The 25362-nt window shown below is 46.5% G+C and overlaps 1 protein-coding gene across 1 annotated transcript; it reads right to left on the bottom strand.

Moving 5' to 3' along the window:
• Nucleotides 1-10118: 10118 nt before the first annotated feature.
• S100A11 (S100 calcium binding protein A11) lies at nucleotides 10119-15808 on the bottom strand. Its single transcript, XM_026486757.4, has 3 exons — nucleotides 15697-15808; nucleotides 11363-11515; nucleotides 10119-10448 (listed from the first exon to the last, which is right to left on the bottom strand). The coding sequence occupies exons 2-3, from the start codon at nucleotides 11507-11509 to the stop codon at nucleotides 10293-10295; spliced, it is 303 nt and encodes a 100-aa protein (XP_026342542.1). The 5' UTR covers nucleotides 11510-11515; nucleotides 15697-15808; the 3' UTR covers nucleotides 10119-10292.
• Nucleotides 15809-25362: the final 9554 nt, after the last annotated feature.

Below are 25362 nucleotides of genomic sequence, written 5' to 3'. Positions count from 1 at the left end.
AGACAGGTCTGATAGCTTTGCCTTGGTATGTGAGAAATTTCTTTGCCCTGGCCGCTTTCAATACTGTATCCTTGGATCTAGTATTTGCGAATTGCACTATGATGTGATGTGGCGTAGGTTTGTCGTGGTCGAGCTTGGGAGGGGTCCTCTCTGCCTTTGGACACAAATGTTTGTTTCCCTTGCTAGATTAGGGAAGTTTTCAGCTACAATTTGTTCAAATATCTCTTCTAGACCTCTGTTTTTCTCCACCCCCTCGGGGATGCCAATGATTCTGACATTGGAACATTTCATTGAGTCAGTAATCTCCTGTAACCTACATTCTTGAGATTGGATTTTTTTGAGCCAAGTTTCTGTCTTAGCTTTCTCTTCTACTGACCCATCCTCCAATTAGCCAATACGTTCTTCTGCCTCATTCACCCTGGCCGTCAGAGCCTCTAGTTTTGACTGCATTTGGCTCATAGAATTTTTAATTTCTGCCAGATTCGCTGTCATTTCTGCCCTTAGAGATTCTATATTCTCATTAACATTTTCGTTAATACTTTTTTCAAGTCTACACATCATCTTGACCATTGTTACTCTGAATTCCATTTCTGATAATTTGGTTATATCCATATCCATTAGTTCTGTGGCAGAGGCCACAGACTCATTGTCTTTTCTTTGCTGGGGGGGATTTCTCCTTTTCGTCATTCTGAGTAGGAGAGGTTGCGGGGTTGTCCAGAGCCCAAATTATTGACCAGGACCCAGGCAGTGTGCACTTGTTTTATAGGGACCTTAGGGATGTGGACTTCTTGATTTTTCAGCCTGCCTTCTGGGGGAGGGGCCTGCCGCGCTGATACCCAGGCAACCCTGTTTGGGTAGAGTCTCTGTGTCCCCTGGGAGGGGAGATGGGGATGGGCACACTGTGAGCCGGTATTTCCAGACTTTTGTTCTCTGGCGGCTTTCCCTGGAGGTTTGCTGTGCTTCTTCTGAAAGTCAGAGCAGCAGTGGCCGAATCTCAGCCTCTGTCTCAGAACAGAGGGATCGCGGACCGTTCTCCACTGATGTTGTGGCCACTTTAACTCTGTTTCTGTTGGTGCTGCTCAACCCTGCAGCGTCCCGGGATGTGCACCCCACTCCCAGCGTCCCAGCCCTCACTTCTAGGGTCGGTGCGTCTCTGTCCTTTGTGTTTCTAACGCGGCCAGCCGCCCCCGCGCGCTCCCGGTCTCAGTCTGGATCCAGTGAGCACACCGGAGCTCCGGAGCTCCGTGAAAAGTCTGGTGGTGCGCGCTCCCTGCTCACGGTCTCAGTCTGCTCTCTCGCAGGTGCTGGTCTGCGAGTCTGCCTGCTCCCCCGCTCCCCTGTGCAGGTGGCTACCGCTTCCCAGCACCCCAGCGCGGTGGCTCCCTCCCCTTTCCATTTATCTTCCAATATCTGTGCGCGGCTTCACGGCTTCCCGCTTCGTACCTCAATACTCAGCGCTGGAGATGTTCATTTGTAGAGATCCAGATGTATCTTCCTGCGTCTCAGGCTGATTCCGTGGATGTTCAGGCTGGTCTGGTACCTATCCAGCTCGACTCAGGGGACCGGCTGAAAAAGGGGTCCCCTACTCCTCCGCCATCTTAACTCCTCCCCTCTCTTTCTGTCTTTTGATTGAGCAAGTATATAAACTTTTTAGGAGGAGGGATTTCCATTTTATCTAGCATTGTTTGTAGTAGCAAAGGGGCTTGCTGTACTGCAAGTACTGCTGTGCTTCCTTCTTTTTTTTTTTAAGAGGGAGAGGAACAAGCAGACTCCATGCTGAGCACAGAGCCTGACTCAGGGTTTGATCCCACAACCCTGAGATCATGACCTGAGCTGAAATCAAGAGTTGGATGATTAACTGACTGAGCCACCCAGACACCCCTCCATCTTCATTCTTCATTCTTCTTTTTTAAAATTTTATTTATTTGAGAGAGAGAGAGAGAGAGAGAGAGAGAACAAGTGCAGAGGAGAGGGAGAAGAAGGCTCCCTGACAATTAGGGAGCCTCATGTGGGGCTTGATCCCAGGACCCTGACATCGTGACCCAGGCTGAAGGCAGATGCTTAACTGACTGAGCCACCCAGGTGCTCCTCCATCTTCACTCTTGACAGGGATGGATTTTGGCTTATTTTTTTCTTTTTTTTCATTAACAAAAATAATCAGCATTGGATTTGGCAATGATTTCTTGGATATGACAACAGAATCACAGGCAATAAAAGAAAAAATAAATAAATTAGATTTCATCAAAATTAAAAACTTTTGTGCATCAAGGGACATTATCAATTATATATATAATACATATTATATATGTATTTTATAATATGTATTATATATTATATATATAACTATATACTTCAATAAAGCTGAAAAAATTGGCAAAGGAGTCAAATAGATTTTTCGAATGAAGACATATAAATGGCCAAGAATTACATGAAAATATGTGCAGCATTACTAATTATTAGGGAAATGCAGATCAAAACGAGGAGATATCACTTCACGTCCATTAGGATGACTATTACTTAAAAAACAGAAAAATAAGTGTTGGTGAGAATATGGAGAAATTGGAACCCTTGTGCATTGCTGGTGAGCATGTGAAATGGTGCAACTGCTATGGAAAATAGTATGGTGGTTCCAAAAAATACAGCAATTCTACTTTCTGGATATGTATCCAAAGGAATTGGAAACAGGGACTTGAGCAGATATTTGTAACCCATGTTCACAGCAGCACTATTCACAGTAACCAAAAGGTGGAAACGATCAAGTGTCCGTTGATGGATGAATGGATACACAGAATGAGGTATACACAACGGAATGTTATTCAGCCCTAAAGAGGAAGGAAGTTCTGACATATACCACAACATGGATGAACCTTAAGGACGTTATGCCAAGTGAAGTAAGCCAGTTAGAAAAGGACAACTATTACCTGATTTCGCTTATATGAGGTACCTGCAGAAGTCAGATTCACAGAGATGGGAAGTAGAGTGTTGGTTGCCAGGAGGGAGAAGGGGGTAATGTGCACAGAGTTTCAGCCGAAGAAGACGAAAAAGTTCTGGAGAAGGATGGTAGCAATGATTGCACGATAATGTGAATGTATGTATTTAATGCTTCTCAACTGTGTACTTAAAAATGGTTACAATGGGGGCGCCTGGGTGGCTCAGTCGGTTAAGCCTCTGACTCTTGGTTTCAGCTCAGGTCATGATCTCATGGGTTGTGAGATTGAGGTCTGCGCTCAGCGTGGAGTCTGCTTGAAGATTCTCTCCCTCTGCCCCTCCCCCAATCATACGTATACATTCTGTCTCTCAAAAATTAATAAATCTTTTAAAAATGGTTAAAATGTTAAATTTCATGTTATGTATATTTAACCACAATAAAAAGAAAAAATATGTCAATAAATTAAGTATATTTACTAAAAAACCCTATGTGCATTAGTGTTGGTAGTTTATCCTCTGCCGCTTTCTGAGGCAGCAGTAACTACATGGTAGGAAATACTGATCTCGCCCTTCTGCAACGTGCCGGGTACTCTCCCTGTCCCTCCAGATTCCCTCTCCATGCTTCTCTGCCCTGCTCAGCCTTCCCGCTGGGGTGTCCTATGGGAAGCACTGGGAGCAGACCAGAAGGTGCGAAGAGAGGGAAATTGGTATTTATTCCCTTGGCTCCCTCCTGCCTGCTGTGGTCTGACAATGGCTTCGCGTCTCTACCTAAAGCCACAGCATCTGTGAGGGACCCTTTCTCTTGCCTGTGGCTCTCGCTGGCTTGCAGGAACTGCTCCCTTGCCTCGTCCAGTCAGGCCTAGTGATGGAAACAGCTTCCTGGTTTTGCTAGTCCCTGGCGCTTTGCTTCTTGTTTATCTTATCCCTGCCCGCACCTCTATAATAGTTTCTTCGTTAACCTTTCTTCAGTGACCCTTCAAGTGTGCATGTGTTTTCTGTGGGGACCTTGACTGATCCAGGGCCCTAAATCTGAGTTGATGGCATTACCTATTTTTTCAGATCTACAGTAGTTCCCCCTTGTCTGTGGGGGATATATTCCAAAACCCACAGTGGATGCTGAAACCATGAATAGTACCAAACCCTGCATATGCTATGTTTTTTCCTAACATACATATCTTTTTAATTTAATTTAATTTAACTTAATTTAATTTATTTGAGAGAGAGAGAGCAAGCACAAGCAGGGGGAGTGGCAGGCAGAGGGAGAAGCAGACTCCCTACCGAGCAGGGAGCCCGAGGTGGGACTCAATCCCAGGACCCTGGGATCCTGACCTGAGCCGAAGGCAGATGCTTAACCGACTGAGCCACCCAGATGCCCCCATACATATCTTTGATAAAGCTTAATTTATAAATGAGGCACAGTAAGATATTAACAGCAATGACTAATAATAAAACAGAGCAATTATTAACAGTATACTGTAATAAAAGTTATGCAAGTGTGATCTTTCAAAATATCTTATTGTACTGTACTCACCCTTCTTGTGATGATGTGAGATGATAAATGCCTGCATGATGAGATGAAGTGAGGTAATGGGCACCGTGACCTAGTGCTGGGCTGCTGTTGACCTTCTAATGTTATGTCCCAGGGGCATCATCGGCTTCTGGTTGACCACAGGTAACCGAAGCCATGGATCAAGGGGGCTACTGTAAATGCTGGGCATCATGCTTAGTACTAGTGATGTCAAGATGCATTTAACAAGGTCCCTGCTCTTGAATTCTAAGTCAAGTCAGGGGAGACAGACAAGTATAAGCACCATTGCAATACAGAATGGTAAGTACTATGAGAGAGGTAGAACAGAGTGCTATGGGAGCATAGAATAAGAACATTGAAACCAGTCGTGGGTGTGGGTGGGAGCAAGATGACACTTGTGCTGCTGTGGGGACAAGCAGGACGAGGTGGAAAGGGGGCAGTGGGCTTTCAGGGCAACAAGAAGAGGTTATGAAGGCACAGAGGCACAAACTTTGCTGTCAGTTCAGGAGTGTTTGGCAAGGCTAGGGAAAAGTGGTCATGGTGAGAGCAGGAAATAAGATTGGAGTGTGGCAGGGACTGGACCATGGGGACTCTGGAGTGTCCCAAGATGAGTCTGTTTCTATCCTGCATGTTGAGAGGAACCAATGCCATTTTACCATGGGAGTGACACCATCAAGTCCGCCTTTAAAACGCCTTTGGTCACAGGGTGGAGAAAGGAGTGGAAGAGGTCAAACTGGGGACAGGGAGAAGAGTAAGAGAGTTTATTGCAAAATAGTAGAGGCTGTCTTTTTGGAAGGGGAGGGACCAATTTATTAAAAGAAATCAGTTCAAATGAGTATTCATAAAAGTAACAATATTTCAAATATTTACTTAAAACATGTATGTTTACCAAAATTTTGCTATATTACCTTTCTTGTGTAAATCACATTCATGATGATTTTTTTCTTTTTGTTTTTGAAGATTTATTAATTTTGGAGAGAGAGAGAGTGCACGCGTGCACATGCATTGCAAGTGTGAGTGGGGAGAGGAGTAGAGGGAGGGAAGCTTCAAGTAGACTCCTCACTGCGCGTGGAACCCTACACGAAGCTCCATCCCACGGCCATGAGATCACGACCTGAGCCAAAACCAAGAGTCAGATGCTAAACCCACGGAGCAACCCAGGCGCCCCTAGGTTTTTGTTGTTGTTTTTTTAGTGGTGAATTTAAAGATAGTTGTGGGACAATCTGAGTGAAAGATGCTTCTAGATTTTTACCAGTTTTTCCCTCGTTTGTTTATGGTTGTCTCAGATACATCTACATCAAGTACAGTGAGCTTCAGTGATTTCCCTGATCAAGTCTTTGAAAATTCAGTTTGGCTGTCAGAAAGACAACTACCTGTACCCATATTTTATTGGTTTATAGACTATTTAATTAAATTTCAAATTTCAAAGAACAAGTACAACTGATAAAACCAGGTTTGGGAACAACCACAAATATGCTCTTTGTGAACACATGATTTCACTGATGGGGGCTCCCCCAGAGTTATCCACTAACCTCGGACATTGGTGGTTCTATGGTCATCAGTCAGCAGTTTTTTTTTGTTTGTTTGTTTTTGTTTTTTGTTTTTTTTAAGAGGGAATGGGGAGATGGTTATATGAGTCAGTTACAAGAAGGGTCTGAAATAAAGCAAGAGGGTGGAGAGGAGAGGATTCATATGCAAAACCCAAGAAATGATGACTGTTTGGATGTAGTTGTGAGAATGAGAAGTCTAGGATCATCTCCAGGCTCCTGGTTTGCACAGCTGCGTGGATGGTGGTACAGTTCACTCAAATCGGGAATGAATCAACAGGATCAGTTCTGGGAGAAAGATGTACAGTCGAGCCTCGAACTGCACAGGTTTGAACTGTGTGGGTCCACTTACACGTGGATTTTTTTCAATAAATATATTTGAAGACTTTTTAGAGATCTGCAACAATTTGAAAAAACTCATGAACTGCATAGCTGAAATATCAAAAATATTAAGAAACAGGTAAGTCACAAGGCATAAAATATATGTAGATACTAGTCTATTTTGTTACTTATTATCATTATGTATACAGAAATCTACTATGAAAGGGTTAAAATTTATCAAAACACACACACACACACACACTTACAGACTGTATGTGGCCCATTAGCAGTCAAGAGAAATGTAAACGAGCATAAAAATGCAATATTAAATCATAACTGTATAAAATTAACTGCAGCACATACTGTGCCATAATGGTTTTGCAGGTGCTTCTTGCTGCTGTTGCAATGAGCTGCAATGTTGGGAGTGTCCCAGTATCTGCACGAAAGTGTGATGCTAATACCACCATCTGAGCAGTTGCCTGGCTGGTAAATCGCCACCTGTAGTAAAAAGTAATCCCTTGGGGTTCTCGCTGTTAGTGGTTAAGTTCTATGTGGAATTCGACGGCGTGAGGGTTGGAGCCCCAACTCCTGTGTTGTTCAGTAGTCAATGGGAGAGTCCAGTTGAAAACACGTTGTGTTGGAGGTTATGTGTTGCTTATGTGGGCATGCGCCTTCTTTTCTGCGGGATCCATCTCCCATGTCTGATCCACTCTCCCCAACTCTTGGTCCTTGTAGTTTGGGTGCGGGTCCACCCCAGTTCTAAGGGTCAAGTACACAGTCCAGGCCTATGTTGATCAGTGCACTGCATACCTTCAGACCCGCTGATTGGCCTGGGTGGACACATGAAAGCCCAGGAGTTCAGAGAAAAACACCATCTCCTATGGCTGTGCTGAAGCTCACTGTCCCTTGGCTGTTAAGTTACACGAGTCAATCAATTCCTGCTTTGCTTACAACAATTTAAATGGAACTTCCCTGCAACAAGAATCCTAGCTATGGGACAGCCAGGTAGAGATGCTGGGTTCAACAGATGACTTGAAAATTCTTGAGATAGATTTGGGCTGGGGATATGGAAATATAAGTCATGAGCGTACAGATCAAAGCCATGAGTCTGGAGGTTGCCCAGGGAAAACGCACAGTGTAGAGACCAATTAGCGCTGAGCGCCATGAAAGGGGAAGCACGGAGCCAGATCGTTCGTCGGAGGAACACTTCATCCCCACTTGGAGTTTTGCGAGGCTTCCTGGAGAAAAAGCTATGTAGGCTGGGAGGGAAGGGTAGGTGCGGAGGGACCTGGGAATGGGTGTGGTGAGGGTGGGACAGAGTTCCAGGCAGATCTCCGGCCAGGAGGTGAGAGAACCCATGTTGAGGAAAGTAAAGGTCTCTATGGCTGGAACGTAGAAAGTGCGCGCATGAGGGCAGAGCCTGAGGGGCCCAGTGCACAGTTAGCAAAGTGGGGGTGCTGTGCCTGGTCTTACATGCCCAAGAGCCCTGGGGAGTCCACTGACAGTTGAAGCTGGAGAGCAACCAGATCAGAGGCTCAAGGAGGAGGAAGGTCTGGAGAGGGGCGGGGCGAGAGGAAGCCGCTGCAGTATCCAGGCAGAGGCAGTGGTACCTGGGTCAGGGGAAGCCTGGGGTGGGTTTGAGGGATATTTTGGTGAAGAATGAGATGAACTTGAGGGTTTGGGTGGTTGTGAGGAATGACTTCCATGCTTCTGGGCAGGGCGGCTAGGTGGACGGAGGTGCTATTTTTCTGAGATGGGGGCAGTGGGGTAGGGGGCAGCTGGGGGCTTGGGAGGATGTTGAATTCAGTTTGGGGTACGCTGACCCAGAGGATGTGAGTTTCTTGAGGACAAGAATCTTCTCTGTTCATTCCCCTCTGCCAGATACGCAGACGAGTTACACATTGTAAGTAAATCTTTGTTCAATGCTTAAGTACATGAAAGATACCGTTATTATTTTATGCGGAAAAATCCGGGAGGCAGTATTGGGAGTTCAGGAGCTAGAAGTGGGTTGAGGAGAGAGATATGTGTGGTCACTGGCCTCTACTGGTAAAAGGAAGACAGGAGTGGACGAGATCCGCAGGCTGAGTGTGAGGCATGGGAGGCAGGCTTCGCACGTGGCCGGGAGGAGCCGCAGTTCTGAAGGACCGTGATTGTCTGATGGGGTTCCTAACCATGATCTTGTCCCTTTCAGCTCTCATCCTCTTCCCCGACCTCTTAGGCTCTCCTTTGCTGAGTCTTCCTCTTGCTACCCCTTCTCTGCATCTGAGGGCTCACCACCACGCCCCCATTTCTCAAGCTAGATCTTCTTTCCAGACTTCAAGTGCAGATGCCCACTGGGCATTGCCAACTGGACCTACTGATGGCACTTTAAATACAACAACCCTCAACCAACACCTTGTTCCCCATCTCTCTCTCTCCATCACTCACCTTGCAAACAGCAGGCACTTCAGAGTGTTGTTGATTTGAATCTTGAATTAAAAGCTTGGTACAGATTGGGTCTTTCTTCTTTAGAAGTTTGAAAGAGCCAAGCAAGTAAAGATTTCCCAGTTAGTTCCCTGAGCCTGACATCTTCAAGCCAGGGCCAGTGATTTCTTGGTAGAATAGCAAATGGGCCAGTAACCTTAGGGTGCCTGTTCCATCTCTTTCCTGGCTCAGTGTTCTTTGGGATAATAACACTTTTTAATTATTTTTATTATTTATTTGTATACGGGGTGCACCTGCCAAGGGAATAATATGGAGACTTTCACTGACTACAGATTCTATCCCCTGTGCTGCTTAGGAATTAAGGAACTTATCCAAAAAGTAGTTACAATTCTACTAGAAAATTCAGGGTCTTGCCAGCCTGAGGCACTGGTCTTCATTCTGGAATGTCAGAGCCCAACAACCAAAAAGTGGTCCCAGTAATGGTCTCATTCATTCTATTTAATCTATGAAGGAAGAAACTTCAATCTAGAGAGCTTTTTACTAAAAAGTTAAAACTCATGTAGATGGATAAGCAAGCAGAGGGCCTCTGGAAACAATCATTTTCACCTGTGCTGCTCAGGGAGCTGTGCTCCAGAACACGGTTCTCTTTGTCGACTGTCTTTAACCCCGGGTCAGCCCTCCAGTCCGTCTACGCTCTTTCCCTGCTGCTTTATCAGAGGGCTTAGAAAATTAAGACTAATGTTGACACTGGCCCAAGCCAGACGTAAAGAAGGAGACCCACAGCCAAACCCAAAGACCTTGACCACACTAGCTTCCTTTCCATTCCTCCAGCATCCTGCTCCTTTTTACCTCAGGACCTTTGCCCTTGCTGTTCCTTCTACTGAATCTCCCTCCTCCATTTTTCCTGAGGTTTGCTCCATCTCATCCTTCAAATGTCAGCACACATGAAATCTCAGAAGAGTGCCCTCAAAGATTACCACCTCGTAATCTTTCCTCCATAGGATTTATCACACTCTAGTCATCTTGTCTGTTGCAAATGAGTAATCATCTGTCACCTTTCCCCCACTAGAAAGTCAGCTCAGTGAATGCAGGACCTCGTCTGTCTTGCTGACTGTATCTTCGGAGCCTGTGACAGTGCCCGTAGTAGGGGTGAACATATTTACTGAGTGAATTATGACAAGTGACACCTCTCCATCAGTAATCTGAGTAATCTGGAATGATTCTGTTGGTATCGTGAGTCATAATTACATCTACACCCAGTGTGCGTATTTCACTATTTACCGTGCAGCTCTGGGGACTGCTTCCATCATGCTAATTCCATTCCTCCCACACTTCCTCCTCCCTGGCACAAATGTACTGACTCTCTAGTGTGTGCTTTAAAAACGCAATTGCTTTATTAACTACCAGCAGGACTGGCCAGCACGGGGAGGTGGTGGACATTCTGGGCTCAGGGACCGTGGAGGATATGAGGAGGACGTGATGATTGGGAGGCTGTTTTGAAGGAAAGAGGTGGTCTGGAGGCCAGGCCCAAAAGCCCCTCCGATTTACTTCCGGAAGTGGGTAGACCTTGTAAAGGAGTCATGGCAAGCTATGGCCATGCCACCAATAAGATTAAGAAATTCTTGGAAATCTAGCTGCCCGTCAGAGTTGAGGTCCAGTTTCTTCATCATGCGGTCAAGGACACCAGGGTCCTTCTGGTTCTGCAAAGATAACAATAACCATCATAATGATAGTAACACAATTAATTTATATCACACTTTCTAGGATGCTTTCCATCATACTGGCACATTCTAGTCTCACAAGAGTGTGCGGCACAGGGTAGGGGTTAGTAACATTCCCACTGCCCAGACACAGAGATGGACTCAAACAGGTGAAGTGACTTGCCAAAGGGGAAGACCTGCGACTGGAACCCACGTTTTCTGGCTCCCAGCCGAGGGTTCCTCTGTGAGAGTCAGAGGTCGTTCCATTTCATAAAACCAGTGCAACACCTCTTCCCAGTGTTCCATGCAACCGCAGTGTACGAACTGTACAGAGGTGGAGTGAGGTGAGGTGGAAGAGGACGCAGGCCCCGATCTGCCGCCTCCTCCACTCAGCTTAGCGGCCAACACATGCACGCACTTACAGCCGCTGGCTGCGTAAGGCCGTCGGAATCAGGAATTCAGAAAGTCAGTCCTGAAGTGGCACCTGCGCCTCGTGGCTACCACATCGGATTGTGCAGGTATACAGAACAGTATTTCTATCATCACAGAAAGTCCCAGGGGACAGGGCTTCCCTAGAGGCTTTGGCGTGGAGGAATAAAATTTGAAAACTACCCTATTACACCATTTACTATTCCGGATGCCTTTTCCCTAAATGAAAGAAACAAATCACCATTCCCTACGTCATGTAGTTTGATAACTTTGATCTTTAAAATACATCTTATTCAAAGAAAAGATCCTTTAATGGTCACTCAGAGGCCTAGGGGCACAGCCTTGTCCATGCAGGCCCCTGGCTTGGAGTGAATGAAAAGGAGGCAGGAGTGTGGGGGTCAGCTGCTGGGCCTTTACTTCTAGCCATCTGCCAGCGACTTATTTCGAGCTCTAGGTGGTTCTGGGGTGGAGGCTGGGAGCAGTACCTTTGTGAAGGCGGCCAGTTCTGTATTCATGAAGGTTAGGAACTCTGTCTTGGAGAGCGTGCAGTTGTTACCTTCCCTTCCAGCAAACTTCTGGAAAACAGCGATCAGAGACTCGATGCACCGCTCAGTCTCAGTAGGGCTGGACATTTTTGCCTTTAGAGAGAAAAGTCAGGGCTCAGACACGGGCTAGATGCTGAAGAACACGCTAGAGAATCTCATACCTTTATTTCGGGGCAAAGCAGTTTCCTAAAAGGCTAGGTCATTTTTTAGGGGGTAGAGGGGCCCAGGACAAACACAGAAAGTCATATTCGGTGATCGTGCCTCCCCTACAGGCTCCCACGTTCATTCCGGGTGAAGCATAGTGCGGGTACACATGGGGCGTGTGGGTGTGTCTAAAAGCAGTAGCTGCCTAGAGGAGAGCGAGCGGGGCAGGTTTTACTGATGCTTTTAGAATCTGTGGGTAAACATATACACCCACAGATCCATAAGCACACCTAGCACTGTCTAGGAGATTAAATAATTTCCTATTTTCTAAGAGAAATATAGAGGTTACCGGGATGAATGAAATGGCAGCTTTTTAAAGCAATACTGAGGGGTGGCTGGGTGGCTCAGTTGGTTAGGGGACAGACTCTTGATTTCGGCTCAGGTCATGATCTCAGGGTCCTGAGATCAAGCCCCACACAGGGCATGGAGCCTGCTTAAGATTCTGTCTGCCCCACCCCAAAAAATAAATAAAGCAATACTGAATTCCTGGGACTCCTCTGCGTTTTCTAGAAGAATACTAAATGCATAGTTATCGTGTGTGGGGTGGGAGATCTGAGAGCTTTTTAGATGTTCAAAAGCAGCTTTCATATCGAAGGTTTTACATGTGAGGAAATGGAGATATGAGATGGGAATTGACATAGCAGAGTCACCCCTAGAATCTCAGCCTCCAGCTCCCTTTCTGCAGTTCTTGGTCTTTGTTCCTTCTACTTCCAGATGCCACTAAATCCTATAGGAATGGCTGGAGGAACTTTTTTGGTTACTTCAAACCACAAAGATGGATCTCAGGAAGGGAGCTCTCAGGTTGCCAGTCACACAGCTCCCCTGACATCTACAGAGCTGAACCCTAGTTGTGGTTGTACCAGGAAAAGCTGGGGTCAATTCTATGCTGGGCTCTGGTTTCCTTTTAACAGAATTCTTCAGGGAAATCCTATTTTGCGGAGCCTTCGGGTCGTTCCTGCCAGTACCTAGATCCCCTGGTGGTTCAGACTGGCAACTGCAGGCTTTCTGGAAAACTTGCTGGTCACGCCCTTCCTCTGAGGCTTTGTCTTCAAGTATTAAAAGTACTCTTCGAGGAGTTACTGAGTGGCTCATTCGGTTAAGTGTCTGCCTTAGGTTCAGGTTATGATCTCTGGGTCTTGGGATCAAGTCCTGCAGCAGGCTTCCGGCTCAGCAGGGAGTCAGTCTGCTTTTCTCTCTCTTCCTCTGCCCACCCCCCCACCGCTCATTTTCTCTCTCTCTCTCAAATAAATAAATAAATAAAATCTTAAAAAAAAAATTTGTTTGGATGGTGACATTTGCAATTTAGCATTTAGCCCTTAATTTGGTCTTTTCGAGACTTGCTGGAGGCTTTCAATCCCAGTAATTAACAAGCCATTAAATGACCAGAGTCCTCAGCCACACAGCTTTGGGCTTCTTCCCTCTTTCCTGTAGCGTTTTCATCTGCAGCTTCTCTAGGTGCTTCCCCAGCTAGCTGAGCTGCCTGCCGCCCATTGCACGTGGCAGTGTCTGTAAAGCCCCTTCGAGATGGTTCTAATGAACTCTTCTGGAGGTGGGTTCTTTCCCAACAGTCATCTTGTTGGAACTTGTTCTTAAGGAAAGAAAAATGTTTGTAGGTCCAGGGTGTGGGAGTGAAACAGAATACCATAGCCTGGAAGAAGCTGTTTGTGCAACAGCCTTCCTTAACAGGACTAAAATCTCACTGTCTTACTAATATGTCAGTTGACAGGAAGGAGGTCAGCTGGGAGGGCATGCCAGATAAGGTGGAAGGTTCCAGGCTGAGGAGCAAGGGCTTTGTGACCTTTCTCTAGGCTCCTCTGCCCCTTTTCCTTGTGGAATTCAGATTGTTTTGCTTTTCTAGTTACAGAGTGGCTTTCTGCCTTATTTTTTTTTTTCCTCCTTAACGTCAGGACTATAATTTAGACTATGTTTTTTTTTCCCCCCTTCTTGAAACTGTTGCCACACATGGAAAAAATTAAAACCTCCTATTTCTCCTTGGAGGTAATTTTCCAGAGCAAAAGAAACACAATTACCAAATTACTGAAATGGAATTGCAAAGTTTGTAGAGCTGGAGGGGGCTTGGGAGATGCTTCCAGAGAAGGGAGGCCCAGAGACAGGAAAGCTTTGCTCAAGGTGGAGCAGAGGCTGAGAGGGAGGAGAACCAGATCTCCTGCCTGGAGGCCAGCACCTCCCACAGCTCACTGCATCCTCACAGCTGTATCTGGCACCATGATAGGAAGAAGAAAATGGTGTGAGATAACTGGATACTGTGAAAGAATTTAAAAAATGCATGCAAAATACTCAACGTTTGAGGAAAGGGGGGAGAAAAAAGAATGCAAAAAAGAAGTAACACTTGAAAAAGACTTCAGCATTGGTATTGCCATATATATATATATATATATATATATATATATATATATATATATATATATATATATTTTTTTTTTTTTAAAGTAGGCTCCACACCCAGCATGGAGCCCAACGCGGGGCTTGAACTCACAACCCTGAGATCAAGAGTCCCACCGTTAATCAACTGAGCCACCCAGGTGCCGCTGCTCTTGTCATTCTTAACCAATGTGCTCCCCCCCCCCAAAGGATCCATAATGGCATCCACCTTCCTCCAGGACAATCGTTCCAGATCTTCACCACCTATTGGTGCTGGGTCCACCTTTTCAAGGTTCCATGTGACATTGTTACTCCCTTTTTGCATGGAAAGGAAGGAGGGAAAGAGTAGGCAGGGATAAAGGTTCACACACTAGAGCAGAGTCTGGCAAATATGTTTTTTTTTTTTTTTAAGATTTTATTTATTTATTTGACAGAGAGAGAGACAGCCAGCTAGAGGGGGAACACAAGCAGGGGGAGCGGGAGAGGAAGAAGCAGGCTCCCAGCGCAGGAGCCTGATGTGGGGCTCGATCTCAGAACGCCGGGATCACGCCCTGAGCCGAAGGCAGACGCTTAACCGCGGTGCCACCCAGGCGCCCCTGGTAAATATGTTTTGTAAAGGGTGAAACAGTAAATATGTGAGGCCACTGTGGTCCATGTTGTCTCCGTCACTCTTCTTTCGTAGCGGGACAGCAACCACACAGACAACTCACAAGCGAACGGGCGTGGCCGTGTGCTAATAAAACTTTATTTATGGACAATTAAGCTTCATTTTCATATCATTTCACGTGTCACAAAGAATTATTCTTCCTGTGATTTTCTTTCAAGCACTCAAAAACATAAAATCCATTCATAGCTTGGTGCGGGGAAACAGAAACCCCATTTGGGCCCCGGGTGGAAGGTCCCGGACTCCTTTCACTAAAGAGGCCTTGGAGGAGGTAAATTTTGGAGGTAGCTTAATGCAAAAGTGAGAAAGAGAATTCAAAGTAGGTTGGCAGGAACTGAGAAGAGAAAAACAGAATAGGACGCGAGACCCTGGAAAGATGGTGGGTCCAGAGGAAAAGGGCAGGAGGGGGCTCGGCCTGGGTGGGGCTCCTCCCACGGAGCGGGCTGCATTCCGCTGGCTGGGAGCGGCTTCAGTTTCAGGCTCTTTGTGTCTTGGCCGCTTGCCTCGCTCGCCGAAACGGATTTTTCCCAGGGCCCAGACGCCCCAGGTCTGAGGAGTGCCCTTTACTGGTCTACAGAAACAACTAATGCCGCCGGACGCCCCCTTGCCCCGCTGCTTTTACTTGTCCCCAGGCTTCCCCGAGCCCAGGAGTGGGCGGGCCAGGGGCCTCCAGCCCCGGCGGGAGCCCGCCACTCGCCCCCCTCCCCGGCGAGGGGGGGATCGGGCGCGGCCACCCCGCGCGGACGCGGTGCCGAGTGCGGCCCCCTTCCCCAGCCCCCACCTTCCCTCCGCCCGGGAGCCAGAGACCCTCCGGTGGCCCCCGTCGGCTGCTACCACCGCTGTAACTCAGGGCTGCGTCCTTCCTGCCTCTCTACCCCAATCCCACCCCACCCCACCCCCGATTTATTTTTCCTGCCCTGCTTCCTGCCACGTCCACACAGAAATGAAAGCTCGAGCGCGGTGGAAAGCACGCTGTGCTCTTTTCACTGCGGAGCGTCGGAGACAAGATAAAGGCCGGGCTTACCAGGTGTGCGCGGAGCGGGCGCGGAGTCTGCGGCGGGCGGCGAGGCGCTGCGAGCTCTGCGCGGCCGGCGGCGCGCCCCGGTCTCTCGGCGCCTGACTCACGCGCTCCCCCCGCCCCCGCCCCCGCCCCCGCCCCCGCCCCCGCCTCCGGGAGCAGATCCGGACTTGCCCGCCCCGCCCGCGTTGCCCAACGCGCCGCTCACGCGGACCCGCGGTCTCTTCCGGGCCTGTGGGCCTTGAAGATTTAAAGGACTCTCCAATTAAAAGTTTTGCATGGCGCTCGTGCGCGCGGCGTGCCCATGGCCGTGCCTCTTTCCCGTGTACGAGCTCATTCTGCTCATCGAGGTGAGGGAGGCAGAAGGATCCTTTTAAAGACGTGCAACGTGGAGTGTGGGCCTTTTTGTAGAAGTTCCCCAGAAGCCGGGCTGTCTAGTCCTTCACACGAAAGTTGGCTGATAGACTAAACCGTGGTGACTTGTGCCAGGCGGAGTGCTATTGTCTCAAACTTCTCCCTAACCCAAGGCAGTTAAACCCCCGAACCCCTGCGATTAAAAACTAACCGGTGTGCGTAGGGTATTTATCTGTGCGCAGTTGGCAGAAACTCCGGGTTCTAATAGTGGGCTTGTCACTTTATTGCAACGCTTTTGGCAAATCCCCTCTCTCCTCAGAGCTCCATTTCCTTAGCTGTTAAAAGTAGTGACGTTGCATTTCAAACTGTTTCGTAAGACTGCTGTAACTGTCCAGTGAATGGTGGCTTTGAGACAGCTTCGAAAACTGTGGAGTAGACGTGAAGGAAAGATAACGGACTGCAGGGCATCGTGTATATTGATTGCTTCCTGGCATCCGCTGCTCACTTCTGAGCAAATCTGCTACTCAGAGGCACATTTTCTTGAATCCACTTGAAAACCCCACCTGAGCCCCAGAGTCAATAATTAAAGAACTAACCTGTTTCTCTCGCGTCTTCCCCTTCTCTGTTAATGGTACTGCCATTCTGTCATTCTTCCTTTCTCCTGACTTGAGAAATTTGGAGTCAGGTTCTGACTGTAAATCCCTTTCTTACCCCCAATTTTTTTCAAGTGCCAAGTCCTATCAGTTTATTTTTATACTCTCTTGGATCTGCCTCATATTTTCTATTCCCACCTCCAGTGCTCTAGTTTAGGTTTTCATTCGTCTTTCCTTTAGTTTCCTAACTGGTCTCTTGCCCCTCTAATCTGTTCTTTTGAATGTGAAAAGCACATTTTCCAGCCTGCTTCTTCCTCTCCCAATGCCTGTTGCTCCCCCTACTTGTGCTGTTTGTCAAAAAGATAAATAAAATCTTTAAAAAAAAACCCCACACATTTTCCTGCCTTATAGCTCTGATCAATTGCCTACTTAAAAAACAAACCACAACAAAAGAATGAAACAAAACGGCTCCTCGATGTCTTTTATATAAAATATAAACTTCTTAGCCTCTATCTGGATTGGAAAACGTTCTTTTACCAAATGAATGAATGAATTCCTCAATTTATTCATTTAACAAATATTTTTGGAAACCTACTATGTGCCAAGACCAATACTAGGCATAAGAGATACAAATATGAATATGATATAGTGCCTGCCTTTGAGGTGGTCTGTGGATAAACTTTACTCTTGGTGGTTTGGTGGGTGTTCCATGGCTGGCTGCTAGGGTCCACAAATACCCTAAAGTTATATATGAAATTTTCTGCATAAGAGATTTTCTTTCTGGGGGAGGATCTATAGTTTTCATCTAATTCTCAGAAAAATCTAGGGTTAAGCCATTGCACTACTGGGTGTTTACCCCAAAGATACAGACGTAGTGAAGAGAAGGGCCATATGCACCCCAATGTTCATAGCAGCAATGTCCACAATAGCTAAATCGTGGAAGGAGCCGAGATGCCCTTCAACAGATGACTGAATTAAGAAATTGTGGTCCATATATACAATGGAATATTACTCAGCTATCAGAAAGAACGAGTTCTCAACATTTGCTACAACATGGACGGCACTGGAGGAGATAATGCTAGGTGAAATAAGTCAAGCAGAGAAAGACAACTATCATATGATTTCTCTCATCTATGGAACATAAGAACTAGAATGATCAGTAGGGGAAGAAAGGGATAAAGAAAGGGGGGGGTAATCAGAAGGGGGAATGAAACATGAGAGACTATGGACTATGAGAAACAAACTGAGGGCTACAGAGGGGAGGGGGGTGGGGGAATGGGATAGGCCAGTGATGGGTAGTAAGGAGGGCACATATTGCATGGTGCACTGGGTGTTATACACAACTAATGAATCATCGAGCCTTACATCGAAAACCGGGGATGTACTGTATGGTGACTAACATAATATAATAAAAAATCATTATAAAAAAAAAAGAAAAATCTAGGGTTAAAAAATATTGAAGAATCATTAGTCTAAATGATTCCATTCATGAATCATGGAACCTTTGATAACATAATCCTCTTTAAGGGAAAACACCTCACTTACAGCCTCTGCTGTAGGGTCAAACCAGCTGGTGACTTTTTGGGTGATTTGACCCTATGCCTACTGTCACAGCTGTTTGGATTGAGGTTAGCTCTGGACTCAAGGACTACCGATCCATAGAATGGACAGTAGTGGATGTTTCGTGACATGACATAGAAAGATGAACTGGGGCCATTCATCTTCTTGTCTTTGGGAAATTGAAATTAGAAACACATAGATAATTAGACATTCAGAAGAGCTAATGCTGAACATTTGTGTAGAGAGGCCCATGAGGTCATGGCAAATCAAAATTACGAAGAAGTGGACACTATGAATAAGTGGAAGCTATGAAGTTTGGACAGTGTGTAGAATAGAGGGGAAAATAAATGAATCGCTCACTTAGAAATAAAAGAAGTACCTACTTGGACGTTCGCTGAGTTGCATAAACAGTGAAGCACTACGAGTGAGAGTGAGAGCCTGTGGCCCAAATCTGCTAGTGTTCTTGTTCTTCCTGAACCTGGTTGTTCAGTTTTCCTGATTTTCTGTAAGATACTTATTCTTTCAGTAACTCCTCTGCCCCATGAGGTAGCTTGAGTGAAACCAAAGAAAAGAGCTAAACCAAAAAAGTATGAATTGTCCAGACCCAGGCTGGGGCATCAGCTCCTTCCAGTTATGGCTGCCAGTGTTGGTAACTGCCCAGGGTCGTGCTGAAATGGGTTCATTACTAGGTTTTCACCAATGGAGGGCGAGTTCAGGATAGATGGCAGGCAAAGGTGGATTTGGCAAGGTAGGTAAACGGTGCATCAAACTAAAAGGCTAACGCAGGCAAGGAGCTGAGGATGAGCGAGGGCTGGTAAACCAATAGCGAGAGACTAAAGTGTGGTACAGATGAGTAACAGGGAAACCGGGAGGTAAATGTGGGGACCTCCACATGCAGGCTAGTCCTTGTGTGCTACCTGAGCCCTGTGCAGCACTGGGTAGTTCTTAAATGGACACACTAGAGCCTGATAGACGTAATAACCAAGTGTGACTAAGGTACAGTGACAACGCCGGAGGGAGATGAGTGGTTAATGCTGCCGGAGCAGGGACGTCATGGGGAAAGCGCAGCCCGCGCTGGGCACTGGAGGATGCGTCAGAATCCACTAGGCGGATGGCGCCATGGTGAGGCTAGGTGGAGTCAGGCAGTGTGGCTGCCTTTCCAAGGACAGACTAGAACTAGACACGGGGTTCAAACCCAGCGATGCCACACATTATCTCTATAAGCTCCAGTGAGACATTTCACTGCTGTGCGCCTCAGTTCCTCATTTGCAAGTGGAAAGAATAGTAGTGTTTACTTCATGTGGTTGTCGTGAAGACTAAGACATAATTCATGTAAGATGCTTAGAACTCAGAGCACCGTCTTCGGAGGAAGCCTCACATGATGGCTTGTGCAGAAGTAAGGAGGGCTGAATCACATGTGTGTTCTCAGGACTTGTGGGCGGTTCTGTAGTCCTGTACTTTGGGTGTGAGGCGATGGTAAATGTGAGGCAGGGCTGCAGAATATGAGCCTGGAGAGATAAGGGTCAGAGCATTAACGCTATGCTTGGAAATCTGGATGGTATCCTGAGGACTATCTATCAAGAACCGCTGAAGAGTCTTATGCAAGAGAGTGACATGACGCACCTCACCTTTCGGGAAGTACAGAGAATGTACTAGAGAGGAGAGAGACTAGAGGCACTGGACATAATCGAATACTGCTGCGACGACCAAGGCGAGGTGGCCATGAGGTCGGGGAGAGGGAATTACCCAGAGCTGAGAAGGCAGAAGCAGTTGAGCTCGGCCCCTGCGTGGATGTGGGGGCTTTGGAAGAGGAATGAAATCACTGTAGGAGAGAACAGGACTGAGAACAGTCACATTTGCTTATAGCTCTTTAAAAAAAAAGGAACATTTTTTATTTGAGAGAGAGAGAGAGAGCGAGAGCGTGAAAGCACAGGGCGAGGGGCAGAGGGAGAGGGAGAGAGAGAGAATACTCAAGCAGAGTCCCCACTGAGCACAAAGCCTGATGTGGGGCTCCATCCCAGGACCCTGATATCATGACCTGATCTGAAATCAAGAGTCAGCCGCTTAACTGACTGAGCCACGCAGGCGCCCCTGCTTGTAGCTCTTCAAATGTCTCTCACCTCAAGGCTTTTGCACCTCTATCTGATGTGTCTGTAGTCATCTTCCTCATTTTCCTACTCATCTGTCTTCGTCTCCTCAGGCTGCCGTAACCAAACCCCACATGCTGGGTGGATTAAAAAACACATTTATTTTCTCACAGTTCTGGAGTCTGGAAGTCCAAGGTGAAAGTACCAGCCAATTTAGTTCTGAGCGCTCGTTCCCCTCCTGGGTTGCAGATGGCCGCTTTCTCGCTGTGTCTTCATGCAGTGGAGGGAGAGGGAGAGATCTCACTCTTCCTCTTATAAAGCCACAGTCCTATTGAATAAGGGCCCTGCTCTTATGACTGTTAATCACCTAACCATTTCACCATATTGCCTCTTAAAGACTCTATCTCCAGATATAGTCACTTTAGGGTTTAGGGCTTCCACACATTTTGTGGGGGAGGGGAGAACATAGTTAAGTACCTAGCATCATCCTTCTTAACACTTAGAAATTATCTTCTTTAAGCTTTCCTCATTCTCTAAGACGGGGCTAGACATCTAACATGTCTGGCCCAAGACCGCTGCACTTAGACAGACCTGCTTGCAAGGTTAGCAATGGCCCCGATCTAGCCTCTGGGAACTTGGATTTGGGGAGGTTTCCCAGCATTCCCTTACTGTGGCTCACTGTGCCTAAACTGAACAAACAATGCGGTTTATGCCAAACACCTCTTTCCTTCTGGGAGTTTGGCATTTTGATATATGCCAGACAGAGTATGCCTATGTGACCAGTAAAAACCGTGGGCACTGAGCCTCTCCTGAGGTTCCCTGGTGGACAGAACTTCACATGTGTTGTCAAGTTTGAAGCTGGAGAAATTAAGCATGTGCTGTATCCATTGAATGTTCCCCCATAGCTCCTTGGACGGTGATTTTTACCACACTCTACTGTCCTTTTCTGTTTACTTATGTGTCTTGCTTACGAGACTGCAAGCTACTTGAGGATAGACCCAGTGCCCTGCTCACTACAGCATGCCCAACACTCAGCACGCGAGCTACGCGGTTGTACAGGGAGGATCTTTCCTGGGTGTGGAGGCGACCTAAGCACCGGGGCCACGGTGGCTAACAAGGCGAGGGAAGCCCTGTTCTGATGGTACTCAACCCAGCTTTTGTGGGTAAACCAATCTTTAAATAACAAGGAGGAAGGAGAGAGAGAAATGATCAGGGAGGCAGGAGGAGATCCAGAGTTTTCTCTGGTGTCATGAAGTTCATGGAAGAGAGACCTCCAAGATGGAGGAAGTGGTGGACAAGGTGAAGGTCTTCAGTGGGACAGAGTGTGATGAAGGCTGAGCCGCATTCCCCGGATGTGGTGTTCATATCCGAGGAGACCTTTGCCAGCGCAGTTTTAGTGCAGTGGTGGGGAGAAAGACAAATGACTGTGGACTGAGGGGTGCATGGGAGGTGAGGAGTGGAGGCAGGGTGTGGATTGCTCATTTGAGAGGACTCACTATGAAAGAGGAGAGGCAGAGCAGCAGCCAGAGAAGGCTAGCACAAGGAGGGTCTAAAAACATGCAGGGAGGAGTGCCTGGCGTTGGTTGTAGAGATTACTTAAAATAAAATCTTAAAAAAAACACAACAATATCCAGGGATGGCATGAATAGGTTCACAGGCCATGGAGAAGGAGTTCTCAGAGTGAGAAGGCAAATGGACAGGATTGAAAGGATACAAATGATAGAGCAAGGTACCCTAGGAGCTGTGGGTGGAAGGAGAAAATCAGTAATAAGGTTGTGGATAGTCTGCAGATTTCAGAGGGCTGTGGAGGAGCGCCTCCCTGATGCCACTGTCGACATCATGAACCAGGGGGTGAGGACATCTGTGGCAGTGGCCAGAGGTCTCAGCAATGTGGAGAGGGGAGCTGACCCAGAATGACAGAGTGCTGTAAACGCTTAGGAAGCTGTAATTCACAGTGACTCTAATCCGCATGTTTGTGTGGTTGTGTGGCTGCGTTCCTTCAGGTATGCTTAGGAATGTAGTCACTGGATCCAAGAAAGAGGTTTGTGGAGTAGATTTAGGGTTAGGGTTTCATAGGGTGGATATAACAGAAGGACAAGACAGTGAAGGAGTTGAGGGTGTTGGTGGGAATGCAATCCACTTCATTGCGCATTGAGTATGGGATAGAAAAGGAAGAAGGTGGGTGGGCACCAAGTCTCCACGAAATCAAAGGACAAGCAGAAAAGTGGGAAGGAGAGAGCTGGGGACGTGAGAAGTTAATATTTATCTTCCAGTGAGTTTAATGTTTGTAGGTAGAGCCCTCACAAATGCTGGGAAATCCAAGCATGGGTATGGGCATTAAGCTGACCCCAGTTTACATGGAGTGGGCATGAAGGAGGTCAAGAAGCGGTGAGGGTGAGGGCGGGTGGGTGATTCTCATCAATGCTGAACTCATCCAGGATGATGAATGGGTAGGGGTGGAGGGCAGAATGTGAAGCAGGTTATAATGTCTCAGGTAAAACTGGTGTGCGGCACTGATAGGTTGCACTTTCCTTTACATATGCTGTACTTTAACCAAGTGGAATCATTGGTCATTACCAAAAAAAATCCTCCATACTTTTATTTCTCTTTGCCATTGCTCAAGCTTTCTCTGTTTGGGGAATATCTTTTTTTTTTTCAATTTTATTTTTAAAATTTCTTATAAAGGTAAACTCTACACCCAACGTGGGGTATAAACTTACAACCCTAAGACTAGCTAAGCCACCCAGGCAGGCACCCCCGTTTGGGGAATATCCTTAATTTCATTTCCTTCTTTTTTTTTTTTCTTTTAAAGATTTTATTTATTTATTTGACAGAGAGAGACAGCCAGTGAGAGAGGGAACACAAGCAAGGGGAGTGGGAGAGGAAGAAGCAGGCTCCCAGCGGAAGAGCCTGATGTGGGGCTCGATCCCATAACGCCGGGATCACGCCCTGAGCCGAAGGCAGACGCTTAACGACTGAGCCACCCAGGCGCCCCTTAATTTCATTTCCTTCTGATGAAATTCTATGGTTCTTTCAATGAAGCTTCTCCTTCGGGAAGCTCCCCTGATCTCCACCACCCCTCCTTGTGTCCTCCCACCGTATTTCATAAATTTTGTTTTGGAAGGGAGGGGTTTGATATTCTGCTATATATTAAAGGGATTTATGTTAATAGATATTTTATCTTTTCTGATAGCAAGTAAGTTCCTTGAAATGATAGATCAATCTGTCTTGTTCATCTTGGTGTCATTAATACAAATTTGCACAGACTAAGACCCAGTGAATGTTCGTGGAATTGAATGAGTGGTACAATTTCAGAGTAGTGGCTATTTTAATTCTGTGTGACTTAATGTTAAATAACCCGTTGCTCCAAGAATTGTTTGACTCTTTGTGTTGTTTTTCTTTTCTGGGGAGAGGATCTCAAGATATTTCTGTTAAAGTTCTTAAATTTATATTCATTAAGTTATTTAATGAGTATTTATTGAGTACCAGATCATGTGTAGGGTCTGAGGATACAAAGATAAAAGAAGTCATGGTTCTTGCTTTCAAGGATTCCCAAATCTAATTTGATTAGTAAAACAGGAATGAGATCTTTTTAGAAACAGTGCCGTATACATCAGATGGTATTCACTCAGCCATCCAGGGTAAGGCTCTTTCCATTTAAGTCCTGGGCCAGAAGGTTTACATCTTGAAGATAAGAACTGTAAGGGGAGGTCTGTAGGGTTCTCTCATAATCTATAGCTCTTTCCCTGAGCACTGAGGCCACATTTGCAGTATTGAGGAATGAGCCCACAATCTCGGAGGCCCCTGTGCTGTAAATAGAAATACTAGACAGGGAATGTAAAGGTCGGAGTTTGAGTTCCAGCTCTGTCCCTAGATAAGCTGTTTTCTATTTCTGAGCTCCACTTTTCTCATGTGTAAAATGGGGATAATAATTAAGGAGATAATAAATATAAAAGAGCTCTTTAAATGGGTGAGGTGTTGTACCAATGTTAATTGCTGCTGGCAATAACGCTGCAGGTTAAATCAAAGTGTGCTTTGTGGGGCGCCTGGGTGGCACAGCGGTTAGGCGTCTGCCTTCGGCTCAGGGCGTGATCCTGGTGCTCTGGGATCGAGCCCCGCATCGGGCTCCTCTGCTGGGAGCCTGCTTCTTCCTCTCCCACTCCCCCTGCTTGTGTTCCCTCTCTCGCTGGCTGTCTCTATCTCTGTTGAATAAATAAATAAAATCTTAAAAAAAAAACAAAAAAAACCCAACAAAACCAAAGTGTGGTTTGTAAACTCTACTTTGCAGATGTTGGGTGTCGTTACTGTTGTCCCTTCAAGCCCTTCCCTCCTCACTTCTGTTGCCTCTGTCCCACTTGCTGGCCGTCATTGGTTCCTGCACTGGTACTGTTGCGATGGTGTCTTGAGCAGCCCTGGGGACCCCGTGCAAGCTGGAGGGGTAGCTGTTTGCTTTCCTCCATTGTCTGTGTACGTCTATGTTTTCTTTGTGTTCTTCTAGACATGCTTCATGCTCCTGGTTGGAAACCATTAAAGTCCTCCACATAGCTGTTTCCAGATCTTCAACTGTTATTAAGTAGAGTTGAGAAATTTTCTCTTTCACAATGACCCACAGGAAAATTGTCACATATATGTTAAAATTTCTGCTCTGAGGAGGCTGCACGATATCAGGTCCACGTCCAATCTGTTAGCTCTAAATGTGTCATCAAAATATTCTCAGTGTCTGTAGTGCTTAAATTTTTTGTCTAAATTCTTCATTTTGGAACACAAGTTCTTTTATGGTCTAATCCCAGCTGTTTTTTCATTATTTCCCTTCATTCACTGCAAATTCCAGTCAAGTGGAACTTGTCAGTGTTGTCTGTAGGCAGTTGATCTTCCAGTTGGTTCTCACTGGTACGGCCGCATCGGTTGTTCAAATATTGAAATTCTTCTTTACCTCCCTTCTTCTCTGAACCCTTGAGTGTTGTCCATCCGAAGCCCAGCCACCCCAGTCCCTCTGCTGGGCCATGCAATTCCCATAATCAGGTAGCTTAAGGATTAATGCGCGGTGTGGTGAGGGTCTCCGGGACTTGCCTGGCCAC

The sequence above is a fragment of the Ursus arctos genome, unplaced genomic scaffold (assembly GCF_023065955.2).
Source record: "Ursus arctos isolate Adak ecotype North America unplaced genomic scaffold, UrsArc2.0 scaffold_12, whole genome shotgun sequence".
NCBI classification, from domain to species: Eukaryota; Metazoa; Chordata; class Mammalia; order Carnivora; family Ursidae; genus Ursus; species Ursus arctos.
This window is presented reverse-complemented; position numbering and strand designations above follow the sequence as displayed.